Genomic DNA, 18,627 nt, shown 5'->3' with positions numbered 1-18,627 from the left:
GAAAGAGTGACATCTACTAATAATTGCCCTTTAAAAGGAGTAGACTCAAACACTAGCTTTCAGAGTACCTTAGAAAGGACTTTCAGCATCACAAGGCTAAATTTTTATATCTGTTTCAAAACAAATGAGCATTCAAATTCAAAATGAATGGCAGGACAAGGGAGGAAAAGAAAGAGGTGGGAGTCTGCCATTTGCACCCCAAGCACCTGCTTGGGAGGATGGGATCACTACAATGGGAACAATTCAGAGCAAAGCAGTCAAGTTTCTGGGGATGGGCTTAAGAGTTATGGAACTTGAGGATGCTTTCAGTGGTCTCCCCACAGGTTATAGAGAACACACAGATACCCAGCTGGGTAGCTAGTGTTAGACAACACAGAAAACACTGATTCTGGGACCCAGGCCATTTTAAAATATGTTATCCTCTACCATTACTGCAGAGACCTTTTGTTTATTTGGTTTTACAAATCTTTGTGATCACAGGGATAAGCTTCTTTTCTTGTCACAGCATTCAGCTTTGATAAATGAGCTGGATGTCAAGAGAACTTCAGTCACACTTCCATATGAAGCAAATACCACCGAATCTATTATCTGACAGATTCTCTGCATGAAACTCACTCCCACAGCAAGGAACAAAGACTGTACCCTTCAGAGCTCAACAACATCCCTACTCACTCTAGGAAGAGTGATACAATATTTGTGCTGTTCCTTCTGTATTTTCCTGATTATTCCAGTTTCTCTTGACTTTGACCTGGCATCTGATAACTGGATTTCACAACCCCAAATATTTTGTAAAATTAGAGATCTTCCCATCTAGAATGTAATCGATAACTCAGCAGCATAAGTGTTTGAAATTAAATACAGGTAAATTTTTTCTCACCTGTGTTTCACAGGCTAGCTGCACATTGAAAATATAGTGGAATGCTTCTTCCAGCGTCTCTCCTAGTGCTACCACACCATGGTTTCTCAAGACTAATACCTAGTAAATGAAGACGCTAATGTTAAATGGTAGAAACTGGCACAGTACATGAAAATTGTTTTGGAAGAGCATGAATGAGGTTGAATACCTTGCAACTGGGTCCAAGAACTTTCTGAAGCTGAATCCTCTCTTCCTGTTCATCAAGAGATCCCTGATAGTTGTAATAAGCAACATCTCCCAGAATCAGAGCCTCTTGAGATATGGGAAGGATGCCACACTTCATAGATGAAACCTGTTTCAAGAAAACGAAGTACTGATATCAGGAAAAAATGAAGCTGATAAACCCCAGATCTCAACCACTCAAGCCTTAGCAGAGTGTACTTTTTATCTTTGCTAGAAGGGAAACAAACTTTGAAGACTTACAGCTGCTGTTGCAGGGGTGTGTATGTGTATTACACATCTGACATCAGGACGTGTGGAGTAGATGGCCACATGTGGACTGAATCCTGCATTGTCAATACTTAGAGTCGTACTTCCTTGGTCAACTACATCTCCTAGGATGTTTACTTTAACCTGAAAAAGTTAAACAAAGGAAAAATATTCAAGAATTTTGTGACAACTGCCATTATCTATAAACTACCTTCCCTTCCTCATTTGGTACCAAATCTCCCCCCCCCCCCCCCAATATTTAGGGCTCAGAGCATGAGAAAAAGTAGGAAAGCAGTCGTGAATCTGTGTGTCAAAAGATAATCTTGATGTCCAAGCTCTTGACAGTTGTTGGAAGTCTAGCTATAGAAGAAGACCCTGATACAACATATATTCCTCTTTTGTCTAGCTGACCTTTTCTTGCTTCTGACTTTCAAAACTGAATGCTGTTAACATTTCCCACATTTGAAATATGAAGAGAATTCAGCCTCTGATAAATTTCCAGTAAGAAAATTAAATGTATAGAGAATTTTCAGTTTCATGGGAACATTAAAATAGTAATTTCAAGATCAATAATAATTCCAGGATCAACAAAAAACAACAGCAGGATCACCACAAGTTTTGTTCTTATGTTTGTATTTTGGTTCTGTGTTCCCTGGTGTAATGCTGTATCATTGTATGTCAATCTGCTATCCCTTTCACCTGGAGGTTGATCCTTTAAGATACACACCGACGTGAAGAACACATGGCAGGTTGTTCTGTGCTGAAAGATGTTGATTTAGCAGCTGCCATTGCCTAAATGCCAGTCTGTAACTTCATCCAGCTCCTTTGTTTGGCCTTGGGGAACATTATTCAACTTTACTTCCCCACTTCTAAAGAAAAGAGCTGATTCTTCTAGCACTAATCCTACAGAGAGTCATTTCACATGTACTACCATATTGTCAGGTTGTAAAAGGTTGCTGTTACACTGAGGCTATTTGATGAGCTTCATCAGACAGGAAAACAAAACTTTGCTGCTCCATATTAAAGCTGACAACAATGCAAGAGAAAGCAAAGCTAGGCCCAAAAAGAAATGCTGAGGACAAAGTACGCTAGTATCTAAGTAGTTAATCAGCTTTTCATCTGATGGGTAAAGATTAAAAAACAAGTGACAGTATGATTATAGTTTAGAAGTCCATTTTAGCAGCCACAGAATCTTTTGGAAAACAGGCTGAGCCTTGCTGGTTATTACAGCAAGTGAATCACATACCAAATTAGAAGCTGAAGCTTCAGAAAAGGACAGACCTCTTGGAATGATTAGAATATGGTCATGTTCTTTGCTTACTCTTACCTGCAAAGGAAGAAGAAACACAATTATTGATCTATCTTTGAATTTATATTATTCAGGGGGAAAGTTAATTTGAATGAATAGGTAAGATTCTAAATAAAAAATTTAATAACCTAAAATACTTACTGTGATATAAGCATTTGGCAAATGTGCCCACCCAAACAAGTCAGCCAATCTATATAAGCTGGCTAACTTGCAACGAGTAAGTTTTTCCCCCTTAACATATGAGGAGGTATCTATCCCAGGTAGATCGTTGATGGGTGTGATCATTCCATGGCCTGAAAAACAGATAAGAAAAGAGGATGGCCAGCTGGACAATTAAACGACTTCTAGCTATGCCATGATGTTCTAGAAGCAGTGTATTTAAATTGTTAGCACAGCAGTACTGGCAACTATCAGACAGGAACTGCATTGCTGAGATTTCTATGATCTCTACTGAAATCTCTGTTGCTCTAAGACAGTAGGAACCATATCCTGAATTTAAGGCTTCAACTCTTTTTCAAACATGAGAGAGGTGAAATAAAGGTTTCCTTTGAAGTACCATTCAGATTTGGAGCTCTTTTCTGATTCCAGATCTTGTACAGGACTGGAACTGAGCTTTAAGACCTTTGCCACTAATGAAGTATTTTTACATGTTACTTAAAAAAAAATTACAGGAAAAATTACAGGAAAATTACAGGAGAACACGTTCCTGCTGGGCCTCTGACACCAGTATAACCAATAAATAATTGAAGAGATGTCTCAGTCTCAGCACTTTAGTCCTGACGAAGAAATTAAGATTAGTGCAAGAGTTCTCAAACACTTAGAAGAGATCGCTTCTTAACAGAGAAATCACAAGTATTGACTTGTGACTACAGAACCATATGCTTTGCCCCTTCATGTAAGCAGGACATCCCTTTGAGACCTACAGCCTTTGCTTACAAGGGAAGTTATGACCAGAACAGGTGAACAAACCTTTGGTTTTCAACAAAAGGAGCATGCACTTTGAGATTAGTCACCCTGTCTGAGTCCCTGGGCAAATGCAGCAGAGACAACTGTCAGACCCACAGTCTGACTAATCGGCCAGAGATGTGGAGATGAGATTTTTTTTGGCTCTCTGTTGTTCTCTTCTACTTGTTTTGTTAAATGAACTCTGAAACACCATTTTGGGAGCAATTCTCAAAAGATGTGGAATATTGACAGCCACCACTGTACTTCAGGCTTGCAAGTTCCCATATGATGTCTACCCACAGAACTTAAATCAACTTTAATGTTTCAGCATTTCATGACTTGGAAAGAAGAGCTTGGGTGTTAAATGAAAGATCCCAGTGACATCTTTATAACAAGAGTATATAGTACAAGCAGGTTTTTAACTGTGGGAGCTGTTCGTGTAATGATTCAGTTTGCCAGCCTATTCTCCCCCCTCTTCTTTCTTTTTTAGTACAAATTTATATGAAAGAATAGAAAAATAAATTTAAATAGTTATTTCACATCTCAGTTTATGCTCATGGTAAACTGCTAATGGTAACAGGGCACAGCATTTTGTTGCCTATCTCAGTTAAACTTTTATTAGCAATGTCTATAATAACTGAGTGTGAGAAGTCCAAACATTTTGGATAATCTTTCACAAGTCAAAGAATTTGGGAGAAAGAGCCATAAAAAGGAAAGTTAAGGCCACCACCTGTACTACTTCACAGCTGAAGCAAGCTCTGACAGAACTTTTATTCAAAGAGGAGATCCCAGCATTGCTAAGCCCTGGTAATAATAAAGAAAGGAAGAGAAAAAGCACAATTATATGTATAATTGACTTACTGAGTGACGATGAGGAAAAACCTGAAAAAGAGCTTGCTGTAATGTATTCAGCAATCTGCTGTAATGCAAGCAGTCCAGTGGGGTTATTGCCCTTCTTCATCTGTTCTTGAATAAGGCATTCCAGATCTTCTCTAAAAGCCTGTAGAAACATTTGAGAATCATCAGGGAAACTTGGCTTTTATAGAAAAAAAGATTATTATAGGTGGGGCTGGTAGCTTTGTCTGTTATTAATGTTACATGAAACTTCCCCTTAGACCTTGTTTTTAGCTGCTTATAACTTTGCCAGACTTTAACCATCTGACCTAAACTATGTACTCTAAGTATTGGCAATTTGGGAGGTAGGAGGGGGAAGGAGTTTGGTCACAATGGGTTAACTATTTCCCAAAACAAGAAAAGAGAAAATGTATTTTTTGCAAATGCTAACAAAAAAAATAATCATTTTATCAATAAGTAAGTGTTCTCCATATTTTGGAAGAGGTACTTGAAATTTGATCAGGATGTTGCTTTTAGAGACGGACATTTTTATATTCTGTAATCCCTCTGAAAATGCATCCAAACTTGATAAAGTTAAACAACTGGAAAACTGGAGGTCATCCATCCTCAAGGAGTATCACAGACATACAAAAACTAGAAAGAATGCCAGGATGTCATCTCCTCTCTATTTCTTTCTTGCTCTCAAAGTCAAAAACCCATCCCTTTTTCCCTGTGTAAACTATCCACAACCCCAAGAGACCAATGCTTGCAGAATGTATCACCAAAAAGGTTTTCACAGTATCAAATTTAATATACCACACCCTGAGGACAAAGCCTGCTCTTCCTAGATGATAGACAGATTAACCACTATCCACAACAAACGCTTGTCCTAGGACTACTTCAGTCCTGACATTTCTAGACTAAAGTAAACTCTGTTCCTTCAAAAGCTTCCCTTACAGGTTATATTTTCTATCAGCCTCATTATTTCTTGGCAGCTGCCTCCAGCTTCTGCCTGAACCAGCCGTATGCAAAGCTGCACACAACATGAGCTGAGGTATATTGCAAACGTTCTTGCTGGTTCATTCCAGGAAGACATTTGGTGTCTCTACCATGCAGCTGATTCCCATTATAACTCTAGGCTATTCCCTGCATGTAATTGCTGCTTTCAGTTTGCCTGCCTTAGCAGAGTACTTGCTCTCAATTATAAAAGAAAATAGTTCTGCATGGCAAATGCAATTTCTTCACTGAATTTTAATTCAGTCCTACAAAACACCCACTTTGTTGGGTAAAATCCACCAATCTCATGACATAGTCTGTTAGTCTGTTCATCAACAGGTTTTGACTCTAAAAGAGAGAGTGCTACCAAACTTCCCCAAAATATCCTCAAGACTCTATTTGATATGGTCTCTCAGTTGGACAGCTGAGCATCCATAACTACACTTTAATTTTCAAGTTTTCAGACCCATTCTCTTCCTTGGAGTAATAGTGTCAGGATTGTGTGTACCTTAGACTTGCCGGATTTCCAGAAGTAAAGGCTCTAAAAATTCTCCATCTGTTACACGACCCTCTCAATGTAGAGCAGACTACACATGCAGCATCCTCCAAACTGCTGAACAACCTCTTGCTAGCCTTAAGATACATGGACCGTTAGATTTTAGTGGCTGCTGTAGGTAAGATCTATCCAGCATGGGAAGGGAGCAGATGAGGGAAAGGAAAGGAGAAAAAGAGAATCGAGTGAGGAAAGAAATTAAACTGGGACTGGGAGAAAAGAAGTGGAGGTGGTATGGGAGGGGCATCAGGAGCACACTGGGAGCCCAGGAGGGCAACTGATGGAAGGTAATAAGGGGAGGTAATTGCTAGAAGGTCAAACAAGGATTACACCAAGCCGTTAGAGAAAACATCCTGACTTTCATTTCTCATCTGTCAGCTCTGAAACCCACTCCCTTCAATCTGATCCAGATCCAAGGATGGCCATCATAATCCTGACTCCACGTGCTCACTGGCAGGGCGGGTGCCACCCTTACCGACACGATAGCAAGCACCATCCCCAGCCTGGAACCTGACTGTGGCCCCAAGCCCAGACTGCTGGAAGTCAGACATGCAGGGGCTGGTTCCTTGTCCCTCTTGCACACAGATAACGATCTTTAAGCATATCACAGTTGTCTTTGTCCCCATGCCTCACTTGGCATGCAGTGGCTAGCTCTCACTAGAAAACAAACTGAGTATTTTTTATTCTTCTCATGGCTCACCATGTGGCTCTGTGCCTTTTTTTGCATGCTACTCATACTCTGTTGAGATGACAGTTATTTATCTGACAAGGTCTTCTCTGGGCAGCTCATCACCGTAAATCCAAGTGCTTCACAAGCATTAATTTACTAATCCCCCAAACCACACCTTTAAGGTGCAGCAAGGCCCTGTCACCATTGCCACAGAATGTCAAGTGAGAAGGCTGAGGCCAGATGTTTCCACCAGTTCCGGACATTCCCTCTGAGAGGCCCAGAGCTCCATTTGCAGAGCACTGGACATCAAGTAGCTTCTTATATATTCAAAGCACAACTCTCAGTGAAATTCAAGCGTAGCACTGAGAGTTTAATGTGCTGCTGCACCTCCGGGTAACAAGGGAGTTACACAGAAAATCATAATCTGAAAAACCAGGAGACAGATGATTCAGCATCACCCGTGACAGCCTGGTTTAAATCTTTGAGGCTGGTTAGTACCTGAATCTGAGCACATCTCACTACAACCAAAGTGGTTTTGAATGAAATTCAGATGTGCATGATTTATACAATCCCCTACAGAATACAAAGATTTTTCACAGTACTAGAAAAAAGCATTTTGGTGATCAAACAGCTGCATTGAAAAAGCAGCCAAGGTCCAACCTTTATGCTCTACCATCCTGCTCCAAAGTGTAAAATCCACATAGTAACAAGAGAGGTACTTCCTTGGCCCTTTGCACATCATATGCTTCACATTACAGAAGGCTTTTCCCTCCCCTAGAAGCCCCTCAAACACGTAAAACAGACTTTCAAGCACCAGCCATCCCACTGCCAGCTTGCTTTTCTGCCAATGGTTCACCATGAGGCTCTGGTTTTATGGCACTTTCTCCTTCTGCTACTGTCATCCATTAAGACTGCACAGACAACTGGCTAATACATTTCATCGACAAATTCTAATAACAGTTATTTTCAAACTTTTTCTTTCCAAGGTATTTGATTACTTCTCATGTATTCCTGAAAGAGGCCCCCTGCAAGAAAGCTCTGCCATTTCATACTCTGCAAGGCTCAAATGCTCTTTCACTCTTGTTTACAATATGTATATAAGGAAACAGCACATCTGTAGTCTCCCAGGAGCCATATGGAAGTCAGAATTCATGGAATTCATGGAAATATTTGCTTGGGAGGAGATGGAGAAAAACAGTTATCTGTATTATATTAAATCACTCTCACTTCAACTCAACAAGGACTATAAAAAGGATCTGCAAAAACATTCACAGTAAACTCTTATTAGTCATATTCAGACATTTTTTTTTAAAAAATGTACAAGTAATGTTACTTCTATAGCAGAAAAAGGGTAGTATAATGTATTTTGGGCGATTTTAAACAGAAAGATGTTTTATTTGTTATTATATTTTTAATTCTTCTGCTTTCTGATCATGCCATTTTCATTTTTTTTTTAATTTAGTTTTGCTGTCTGCTGCTAACAGTAGTATACAATACACCTGCTGAGGCTACTGTGAGTGAGGACTTAGTGTTGCAGCAACAGTTTTGTTAAACAAAACAAGCAGTTTCCTTATAAATAATTTCAGAAATAACAGAAGAGCCAGCACAAGTAGTAAATACAGAGGCTTGGGATGAGCAATAAAGCAGAGGTGAGGATGGGGATGAAGGGCATAAGATAAAGCATGCCGTTGATCCCCAGGCCAGTGCGCAGCCATGTTCTCCAGCAGGCTGCGGCCTCCACCGCGTCACATGCCTGGCTCACGTGCATTCCTCCACACACAATTATGAACACTTCAATATCTTTTGTTCACTGCTAAAGGACATTAAAACTTGGATTTGTGTGTCCTTAGATAACCGTCCCACATGTGCTAAGACAACCTTCTTCGTTTCTGGTAATTCTTGATGGGCTTATATGAACGGCATCACCTACTCCTGGACAACAATTTACCTTCAATATTAGCCACTAAATGAATGATATTTATTGGAGCTTTCATTGTGTATCACTGTTTTCTGTAAAATCCCTACTTGTGCAGGGCTCTGATTTTGGAAACTGACCCATTCGGCAGCAGGCATCTGTTTTTGAAAACCTAACTGCAGCCTGGAGACCAAGGGATTTGGTTTTGCTTTAATTCACAAGACCGCAATATAGATACAGATCTATATGTCTGTATCTATGGCATTACAGGGCAACTGCCCACAAGTGACCAAGTGAAAGTCATGATTGAGAGAGACGTTTTCAAGAAGATGACAAAACGCTCTGCCCTGGCACAAAGCAGTTATTTTTCAAGCGGAAAGGTCACTTGTAATTTCAGACATAGTATTTGAAAAGAAAATGCTGACAAAGGAAAAACTGTGCTGTCAGATGAATGAAATATTATGTTATTCAGCTGTCTGCTCAGTGCTGCTCAATAAGGAGAAAGTTTCAGCTCTGGGATTTAAACAGACCTTTGGGTACGTGTGGCGTTTTTTTAAATTAATTTTAAACCACTAAAACTTTAGACATAACATGATATGATAAGAGCAGTGACTAGCCTAAGATGCTAAGAAGCATCCTTCTGCCCTCAGCAAGTTCACCTGCCCAGCCAAGCACTGGTGTCTCCCCTTGTTTGTGCTGCAACAACGCTGAAGCCTTCTGCTGAAATTTGCACAGAAACCAGATCATGGTATGAAAACTGGGCCTCTGACAGCTGCTTGAGGGGATGTAGTGCAATATTTCAGACAAGGTCCACAACAAGTAAGTTTTTATTCACCTGGCAGCAGAGAGCCACCTAAATGAAAAGCCTGACCTTCGTATGAAGCAAACTCCCCTTCCACTACTGCCTGCTAAAGTTTTTATCTTTAAAACTGCAGTGAGCTGAACTACTCTAAGTTATACCAGGGGAAAACATAGTTTTGCATTTACACCATGAACCAAAGCAGCCCTTGCACAGCCAAGCCTGATGGCTGTTGACCTGACTGCCCTGAGCTGGTAGTGCCCAGCTGCTGCTCTGTTCCCATCTCACCCATCTTCTGAATGCCACTCTACTGCCTTGCACTGAGACATGGATTTCCCCACAACTCACCAGTAAAAAAAGAGGGCAGCTCAGCCTGTTCCTAAAACTGTTGCTAGAATTCCACTGTTTCTAAACTTTCTGTTTTAAAGTTCTGCCTGCTCTTCTACACCAGCTTTGACAGCCCTGCACAGTACTGCAGCCAGCAGAACATACAGCTTTTCTTGGGAGAGTCATGAGTTGCATGATTAGGTCAAGCTCTTTCTAATGTCATAAAATTATTTCTCCAGAAATATTTTCAATCATCTTTCAAAAACACATCATAAACTCAAGCAGTTTAGATGCAAAAATATTTCAATTTAGACCTGCAAAGGTTCTCTGAAACTCAAGAATGAAGAAGTTAAAAGGCTCAGTTCTGACTCATATACCTCCATTTTCTTTCAGGACAGTCTAAGTGTAAGCTGACAGTGTAAATTGGGGCTTTTAAAAATCAAAGAGACATTTGCATGTACCAGTTGACAACTGCTATTTTTCAATCAACATAAGCAGAAAAACTAGAATAACCAACTTGCTAGAATAACCTATTTTACATGTATACACATCTATATATAGCACAGAATAACAACATTGCTAGAAAATTTTAGTATTAATCTCTTCACTGAAGATGTTAAGAGGTATGCAAGCTCCTAAGTATTTTTACTGTCTTTCTAAGCTGCTTCTTGTTTGTTGACCATTGATTTCTTCATGTCCTTATCCACTCAAAAGAACTAGAATAAAATATAAACAAAAAAAATATTTCCCTATAAATAGAGAAAACAATGGAATACAGGTCATCTACAAATGCTCCACACTACTGCAAACCTGTAAGAGGAGGAAGCATGTGCTCACATCAGGACTAAGTACAGTAAGGTCTGAACAGTTTGATATGCCAGTCTACAGGAAAGTAGCTAGAACAGATATGTGAGGTCCCTACACATAATAGCAGCACTGCTGTTAGCCTAAAAGCTGCAGAATAACACATGTAACTCCTTCATCCATTTTCACTTTTGCTCATTTTTGATCAGAATTTAGAGATCTTAAATCCATTTTTCAAAAGGGTTTAATTCAATTTCTCTCTATATAAATGCACCCACATAGAGTCTCTAAGCCAAAATCACCACCACTGAAAAAAAAGTTTCAAAACTTAACTGGTATTTCGTTCTTGAGAGCGAAGAGATGTTAATTTTAACTCCTGTGCTGTGCAGGCAGCTGCCCGTGGAGAGGAAGACCTTCACCACCACCACTGAGACCGTCTCCTAAGAGGCTGTTTCAAGGCTGGAGTTCAGATACAAACAACCGGTGCAATAAGTGGAAAAGGGTGGAGTTGGCCACAAAAAAACCGCCAGTGAGTTAAGGCTGGCGCGGGGAAGATAAGAGCCACAAAAAGTGTTTGTTAACACTGTGACAAAAAAAAAAATAAAAAAAGGTGGGAGGCTTCTGTGTTAAGACAGAAAGAAATAGGCTCAGTAATAAGTATGGGGAAATAGGTAAAGCTATAATAATCTCCTCCCTTGCAGTGAAGCAGGTGGGTATCTGGGCTGGATTCAGCGACTCGATTGACAGCAGGCTGGTCCCCATCAAGAGTTCAGCCCATGCTGGTTTTTCCAGCTCCTCTACCCTGGTACTCACTAGCTTCCCTTCATGAGCTAAAGCAGGGTGTTTACTCCTGCGATAAGCAGCCTAGAGATACCCTATGATTAAAGCAAAACCTGGAGCACTGAACTCCTTTGCAAAGCCCATTTTCAGCACAGCTGATTCCCAAAGTCCCAGTGCCACACTCACACAACTGCTGCCATGACCTGGGGGTCTGGGTCCTTCCCTTGTGTTTTCTCATGGTGTAAAGCCACGCTACACATATTACTAGATGGAATATAACTGCTGAAATTTAAAATTCTAGAAAAAAAACAAGCTTCAATTTCTGAGCAAAATTAATTGTGGTTTTTTTTTTTTTTTTGTTTTTGTTTTTGTTTTTGTTTTTGTTTTTCAGTAAGCACAGGAGTACGGAGAGGGGGGGTTACACACAGTGGAGATGCCCCAGGACAGACAATGGGGAGAGCTCTTGCACAACATTCTGGATGCATGTTCTCCTGCAGCAAGGTAGGAGAGGAGTCAGTCATGGCTTTCCAGTCCACTTTTAAGAGCACGTACCAAAACGACAAAACCCCAAACCCAAGCACTCAAGCAGCAGGAAGATTAGAAAACAAACACACACAACAAAGAATTGATTTGGAAACTTGGCATTTATCTAATGAAAACCACAGCTCAAACTAAATGGAAAGCAGCAATATGGAAAGAGGAGTGAAATGTAACTCATGTTCAATGTAAATAAACAGAGAAAAACTCACAACTGTACTTGTGCAGGACTTGGGTATGAACTGACCATGCATGGCTGCAGCTACAGAAATGGACGTCAGGCAATGGGATTTCTTGGTTTCTCATAGAGATCTAATGGGTGGCTTTGATCTAGGATGGCATTACCCTAAGCCCAAACTCCCCCTCACTTAAAATGCTGAACTTGTCCAGTCCCCTGGTCTGCCATGGGCTCAGCAGAACACTGTCACTGCTCCAAGGGGATCCGTAAGGGGCATTTTGTGGCATGCCTTAAACGACATACCAAGCTGTGCTTGTCTGCCCCAGGGACTGAAATGCTGCACAGGTCATAGGATGAAAGCATGTGATTAAAGAAGCTATTGCAATGAGAGGAGAGTCCTGACTCCCCAGCAGGAAGTCAGGAAGAGGTCAGAGAAGCCCAGAGCCAGAGGATGGAGCTGCAGTTCAAGAAGCCTGCCCAGTGAGGAGGTCCCCAGGGCATGCATGAGGTTGTGAGCCCCTCTTGGCCAAAGCTTGATGCTCCTGAAAGATCTGAAAGGCTTCAGCCTTGTGAGAAAAGAGCAGTGGAAGCTGAAACATGTGAGGAACTGAAAAGACTTTGATTATTTTAAGAAAATAAACAGCCCCAAAAGGGAGTGGTGGTGTGAAAATACCGCACTTTCACTCGATTCAAAATAAAGTAAGCTAGACAATTGCAAAAGCAGAGGGGAAAAAGTAAATCAAACCATCCTTCATCTCTGTCCTGATGGTTTGAAAGTAGCATAGCCAGAAAAAAAAAATTCAAGTGTGGGTGTGTTTGCTTGTTTTTGAGAAGAAAAATCTGCCTGCATGCTAAGGAAGACCTCTGAACAGACAAGTTGCTAAGCTAGGCTGTTATCTCCTCACTTTTTTGGGCAAGACCAGCTGGTGTGGGAGGCAGGGAGATGTGTGCATGCATAAGGCAGGAAGGAAGAGAGGCACATTCTTAACCTCAGCATAAAGAAACCCTGATTTTAAGATCCAGATGGCTAGATATGAACCAGCATCTTCATGTAATGGCAGCACCAGTGCAGAATCTCCCTAGATGCCCAGCAGAGCCACAATGGATCAGTATATGCTCTCTACATCCAACATGAAATCAAAGAAAAGCATGATGAGATCCTGCCAAAGTGCTTAACTTAAAACCAAACAAGGTCCAAATAACTATGTTTCATATGTAAAAATAGCAAGTACACATTCAACGGGTCTTGACCTGCCACACAAAACTTTCACTGGTGAATTCAAGATATAAACTGGGCAGTTACTTTCCAACAACTAGGCACTTTTATGTTTACTTGTTTCAACTCTTCAGCTTATAATTTTATACGCAAACTTGACTACTCCAGCTTGTTACTTCAGCAAAAATAATGAAGTCTATCTCATATAGCAGTATATCTTATGTACAAGAATTTCCCGTTTCCACTCTGACCTGTAGCTTCTCTTCAAACACCATGACAGAAAGTGGATGTAAGGCACTCCTCAGTGCAGCTGAAGCAGTGATTGGAATGTCCTCTCAGGTTACACACACACTCCTGTCAGCTGAAGCCTGTAGTTGGCTTTCCTGCTGCTTAGATCATGGTTTCACATGGTCTCACTTCACTGGAGGCAGCGTGGCTCTGCTGCCTGCCCACGGCAGCAGCCGGCACCCTCCCTCGCCACGCCGGGAGGGCTGCAGAGAGCTTCTCCCTTCTGCATGTGCATGTTCGTGTTCACACTGCTTCCCCATGCTGAACTGACTGGTCAGTCTTCACATACCATAACTGTGCAACCATTGATTTGTTTTTTCTTCCTCTTAAGTGTTTTTGAAGCTTTTGGTTGCCATGGTGAGGGCACCAGAGAAATGCCAGAAGGAAATGAAAGTCAGGACTCGTATATCATCACTTAAATGAGGGTTTTGATGATACAGCAAATAAATGTTTACTCTTTGAAAGAGGTGGTTACTCTGTGTAACAAACAATATACAAACGTTTAGCATATAAAAAGACAAAATTGTTTTTAATTTCAGACTTAAGCTGGAAAAATCTAAAAAAAAACCCCAAGCCCCATCTTTGCAGATTTTGGATATATTACAGGTCAAGTATCTTAGACCTGATGAAAAGCAATATAATTGAACTTGCAAACATTACTGAAATAAGCTTACATGGCTTTATCTTAAATACTGTCCAGCAGTACCTCTGGATGCTATCGGGCTGCTAACAGATACAGAACAACAAACATGCAGGTCCTATCAGATTCTCCAGGCCATCAGATGCTTACAGGTTACACACAGTATTAAGCAAACACATCTGAGAATTCACTGATAATGTCAGGACATTCTTCATGGGCAGCTGTCATAAAACCCCTATCATTTGTTTAAGGCTTACCATGAACAGACTCTAAGACATTAGTGGACATCAGAGGTAATGGGAATAGCTTTTCAGCAGCCTTTAAAATATTTAATTTAGGAAAAGGAAATTGCACATCAGAGAGGAGTAGTCAGACTGCACATCAATGCGTGCATCAAACAGCACATCAGAGAGATGCCGCAGTCTGATGTCTGAAGATGTCTGGTAAGGGCTGTAGCCCCCACAACAACATGCACCACACAAAATACACTGTAGTTCCTGAAATATATTCTCTAATTTATTTTATTGCTAAAGGATTTAGATTTTCCTACTTGAAAGAAAGAAAAAAGCTTGCAATAAAACAGATTAAATCAGTACCTAAGCTTCCTAGCATATGACGGTGATTAACCCTTTAGTTTTACACCAAAATCCTTTGCTCAGAGAAAGGGGCATGTTGAAGCAAGCTCGCTTCAAGTCCATACATGTTTGAGTATTTTTAAGAAAGGTATTATTCTTGTTACATACACTTCATATTTACTAATACTTGCCAGGAAATGAACCAATGATTATGTCTCTGATCTGAATACATATGTTTAAGACTAGGTGAGGACTCACTAGCAAGCAAGCTCTTTAAAATGTGTCTGATAACCTCTTACTCCAAACACCTTCAAATTATTTCCTCCTTTTTGACTGGAATAAGCCAAAGAAGTGACAAAACTCTATGCAAACTCATAATGCAGTGTAAATCTGCAGCTGTAGAACAAAAGCATTACACACAATACCCATTAATTCAATCCTGAACCTGTGTTATGTAGACTGGTAACAGGAGAAATGCTTTCTGGCCTTTTTGTGACAAGCATTATATTCAGGAGGAGACAAGATAATTGTTTTCAGTCCTGACTCTCCAGAACACTATGGCACATTGCAGCTGGAACCTGGAAGAAATAATGCAGTTTCTATTCCCAAATCACTTATGAAATTTGCTGGATGGATGTTCAGTCACAGATAGTGTAATAAAGTTTAATTTCCTTGCATGAGAAACCATAGAGAAATTTTAGAGGAATCCTGCTATCAAGAAAAAAGACAGTATAAGGAGATACTTGAGGGGAACTGGTAGTTCAGACACCTCCTCTTCGTGCCTGATCACACAGTCAGCTCCCACATTCCCTGTTTCTCCCTGGCAGATGCCAAGAGCTGAGCAGGCAGCATGCCCCTGGCTTATTTGGACAACCATTCCCTGACACAACAAAATCTTGCAACTTATTGGCAGCTTCAAACAATCACTTTCCAAAAAGTGCTGGACTCAGCTTCTCTTGTGGCGGGACACTAACAGCAGCTCGGCAGCTCTTTGTCCTCCAACCTTCTGTTAAAACAGTTACCTAGACTCAGGAGTTGTCCCTCTTCATCCTCCTTTCTAAAATCTCCACGCTGACACTGTATCTATTAAAAAGATCACAGATGCTGTGGCAAATAGACATTTATTATGTTTGGCAGGCTTGGTAAAAAGCCTCCCAAAACGTTAATGAAAGTTATGCTCATTGGATTCGAAACTGCCAGCAAAAAGGACAAAAAGTAACATGCATACAGACCCAAACAAGGTCTCTGTAACTTATTTTTCTCTGTAATGATAAAGATCTAGACACTGCTTTGAGTCCTGGCTACTCATAATATGAATATTTTAACAGGAACGAGCAGACACCAATCACATTATACAACTGAGTGTTTAACATAAAATTATCATAATAAAAGATTATGCAATACCTCCTTAGAGTATTTTCTTTATAAAAGAGCTTGACTGCAAAACCAGGCTTGCACAAACTGACTTGAAAGTAATAAATTCCTTAGTCAACAGGTTCACATTATACTCTGAGCAACACAGAGATGCAAGAGGCACTCCACTGACAACACTTTAGCAAACAATCCTGTTATTCATGAGTGACTATAATAGGGGGATTACCAACAGCTGCTTGCAATCTCATTACATATGGAAAAGCTTCAAAAAAAATTACAGAAGAAGCACCCCATCTTACAGAGAAACTGAAGAGAGAAGGATCTGTAAAGCTGCTTAACCCCTTCCCAGTCTCATTCTCATTATTCACATTACACCCCAAAAGCTCGCTCTCACACAGTCCTTACTCCCTATGGCTTGAAAATACTCAGGACAACAGTATTACTTTCTGATACATTCTTTGTGCTTAACCTGGTGAATACAAGTATTAAAATACATGTTAAAACTAATAGGAGAGTGCTTCAATTGATTTAATAGTTTTATATGTAGCCTACACAAGTAAGAACTTACACAACCAGTAGATGAAAGCTACTATGGCCAAGGTAGGTATGATCATCCCCCAAGGACAAGAAAAGAACACATAGTCTAGCTTTTGAACAAACTTAACCAAACTAAAAATGTTAATTAAAGCATTCTCAATGCAAATGATACATTAATATTCAAACCCAGAAATCAGAACACCACATTATGCCCTAATTTATTCCTATGTGACCAGTGACTCCTTCACTCTCTCCCCTGCCCCTAAGTTTTAATGAAGTACCCTGCAGCCCGCCAGATCTTTTTGTATTACTGCAGTGAAGCATAAGACTATGAAAGCATCTGGAGAAAAACCAACACAATAAAGGCTGCTTGTTCACAGACAAAAAAACTAAGCAAACAAAACGCTGGATAATCTGTCTAGTGACTCTTAGAAGATGGTCCAGTTATCCTAGCTAGCTGTGATGTAGATTTCTTTTTTTAAGTCTCAAAAAGTTAGTAACACTCTTCCAACTCTCACTCCCCCGTAATGCTACTCACAGGGCTCTGCAGGATCTGAGTGACTCTCTTCCTTTGCTCCATCATGTTGAAGTCCTGTCTCAGGTCAGGAGACATGTTTCTCTCCCGAATGTACTCGGGGTCATTCTCATTGATGCGATCGAAGTACCGCTCCTTGTGAGGCATGGTGGCGGGGGGAGGAGTGGTGATCACCCCCTGACTGGCATCCGTACTCATGCTGCCACGCTGCCGTGGGGGGCTTCACCTGGGACAAGGGAGAGAGAGAGGGAAGAATGACTAACCATTTAAAGGAGGGTATTAAATACATCTGCCAAGTCTGGGCACAAGTTATGTTCTTTTTCATCTCTGCAGAACAACATTTAAAATGAAAGGAGAACAAGTGAATAGTTATCTTGATCAGAAAACTAAGGAAAAATATAGAAAAGTGTTTAAAAAACATTAATGAGTTCTCTGAGAGCACATAACCATCTCTATTTAAGTTCAAATAAAAATTCAACATCAAGCAATTTAAAATGACTCAAAATGGCCATAATATATTTTACAACAAACTTTCTGCTATCATTTTTACATTGTACCCATCACACTCCCCAAAGGTTTTTAGATCGCTCTCCTTCCTGACATGCTCAACCAAACACACCCAGAAGACGGGGCCTCTGTTTAGTATCTGCTCAGAGCTCATCTCCCAACTTGAATACAGACGTTCCTCAATTACAGGATTTCTGAAGCATCCCAAAACCCCAGCTTAAAGACGAGGTGCCAGGCTGCTCAAAGGCTGCCAGGGGATCTCCGCAGAGCGCCGGCTGGTGCCTGCACTTTCAGGAGACACTTGGAGACACCAAAGGAACAGCAAAAAAGGTTGTACAGGATTGATGCTGCATCCATGGCAAATACCCAAGTTTCACCTTTTCTCCTCTTGCATGCAATTGTATGCAAAGATTCTCACTAAAGCTCACTAGATTACAAAAAAAAGGAAAAAGAAAAGAAAAAAAAACCCCAACACCACAACCCAAAATACTTTCATGTCTTGGTAGAAAACTATGCTTAAAGCCTCATTAAAAAAAAACCTGATAAGCATTTGTAAACACAAACAGAACTGGATCAGAAGCAAAAAAAGCAGACACTTGAATTTTCATACATAAGAATCAGGCTCAGAAGCATGCTGAGGAACACCATTCCTAGGGACGTTTTCTCAGGTTTGAGGAACAAAGAGAAGAGAGATTTGTAGGAAGAGATAGTGTATTATGAAAATACACTTTAACATGCAAATATCTACATTCAATAATATATTTAATACAAAGTATTTGCATGCAGATGTACTTGATATGTAAATAATTCACATCTCCCAAGGAAAAAAGGCGAACATGAAGGAATGATACTTGTCATGCAGTATTAAAGAGCGTGCTTTGACATTATGGTATCAGGGGTTTAAAGTGTCAATTGCTCCACAGCACAGTTCACTCATCCCTTCTTTGGGTCAGTGCAAGTACT

At 40.4% G+C, this 18,627-nt stretch overlaps 1 protein-coding gene across 2 annotated transcripts in view; it reads right to left on the bottom strand.

Annotated features, from left to right (window-relative positions):
• Window positions 1–17,387, bottom strand: part of ADD3 (adducin 3 (gamma)) — a 27,385-nt gene extending 9,998 nt beyond the window's left edge. For both annotated transcript variants that reach the window (XM_008948158.1, XM_008948159.1), the window contains exons 1-7: window positions 17,161–17,387; window positions 4,461–4,599; window positions 2,796–2,947; window positions 2,592–2,672; window positions 1,340–1,489; window positions 1,065–1,208; window positions 878–976 (exon numbers count right to left, since the gene is read on the bottom strand). In XM_008948158.1, coding sequence (XP_008946406.1) covers window positions 878–976; window positions 1,065–1,208; window positions 1,340–1,489; window positions 2,592–2,672; window positions 2,796–2,947; window positions 4,461–4,599; window positions 17,161–17,355 — 960 coding nt within the window. In that variant the 5' untranslated portion in view covers window positions 17,356–17,387. The remainder of the gene's footprint in view (window positions 1–877; window positions 977–1,064; window positions 1,209–1,339; window positions 1,490–2,591; window positions 2,673–2,795; window positions 2,948–4,460; window positions 4,600–17,160) is intronic.
• Window positions 17,388–18,627: the final 1,240 nt, after the last annotated feature.

This window comes from Merops nubicus, unplaced genomic scaffold, assembly GCF_000691845.1.
Source record: "Merops nubicus isolate BGI_N331 unplaced genomic scaffold, ASM69184v1 scaffold14419, whole genome shotgun sequence".
In the NCBI taxonomy this organism is placed as follows: Eukaryota; Metazoa; Chordata; class Aves; order Coraciiformes; family Meropidae; genus Merops; species Merops nubicus.
Note: the sequence above shows the minus strand (reverse complement) of the source record. Positions and strands in the feature narration are given on the sequence as shown.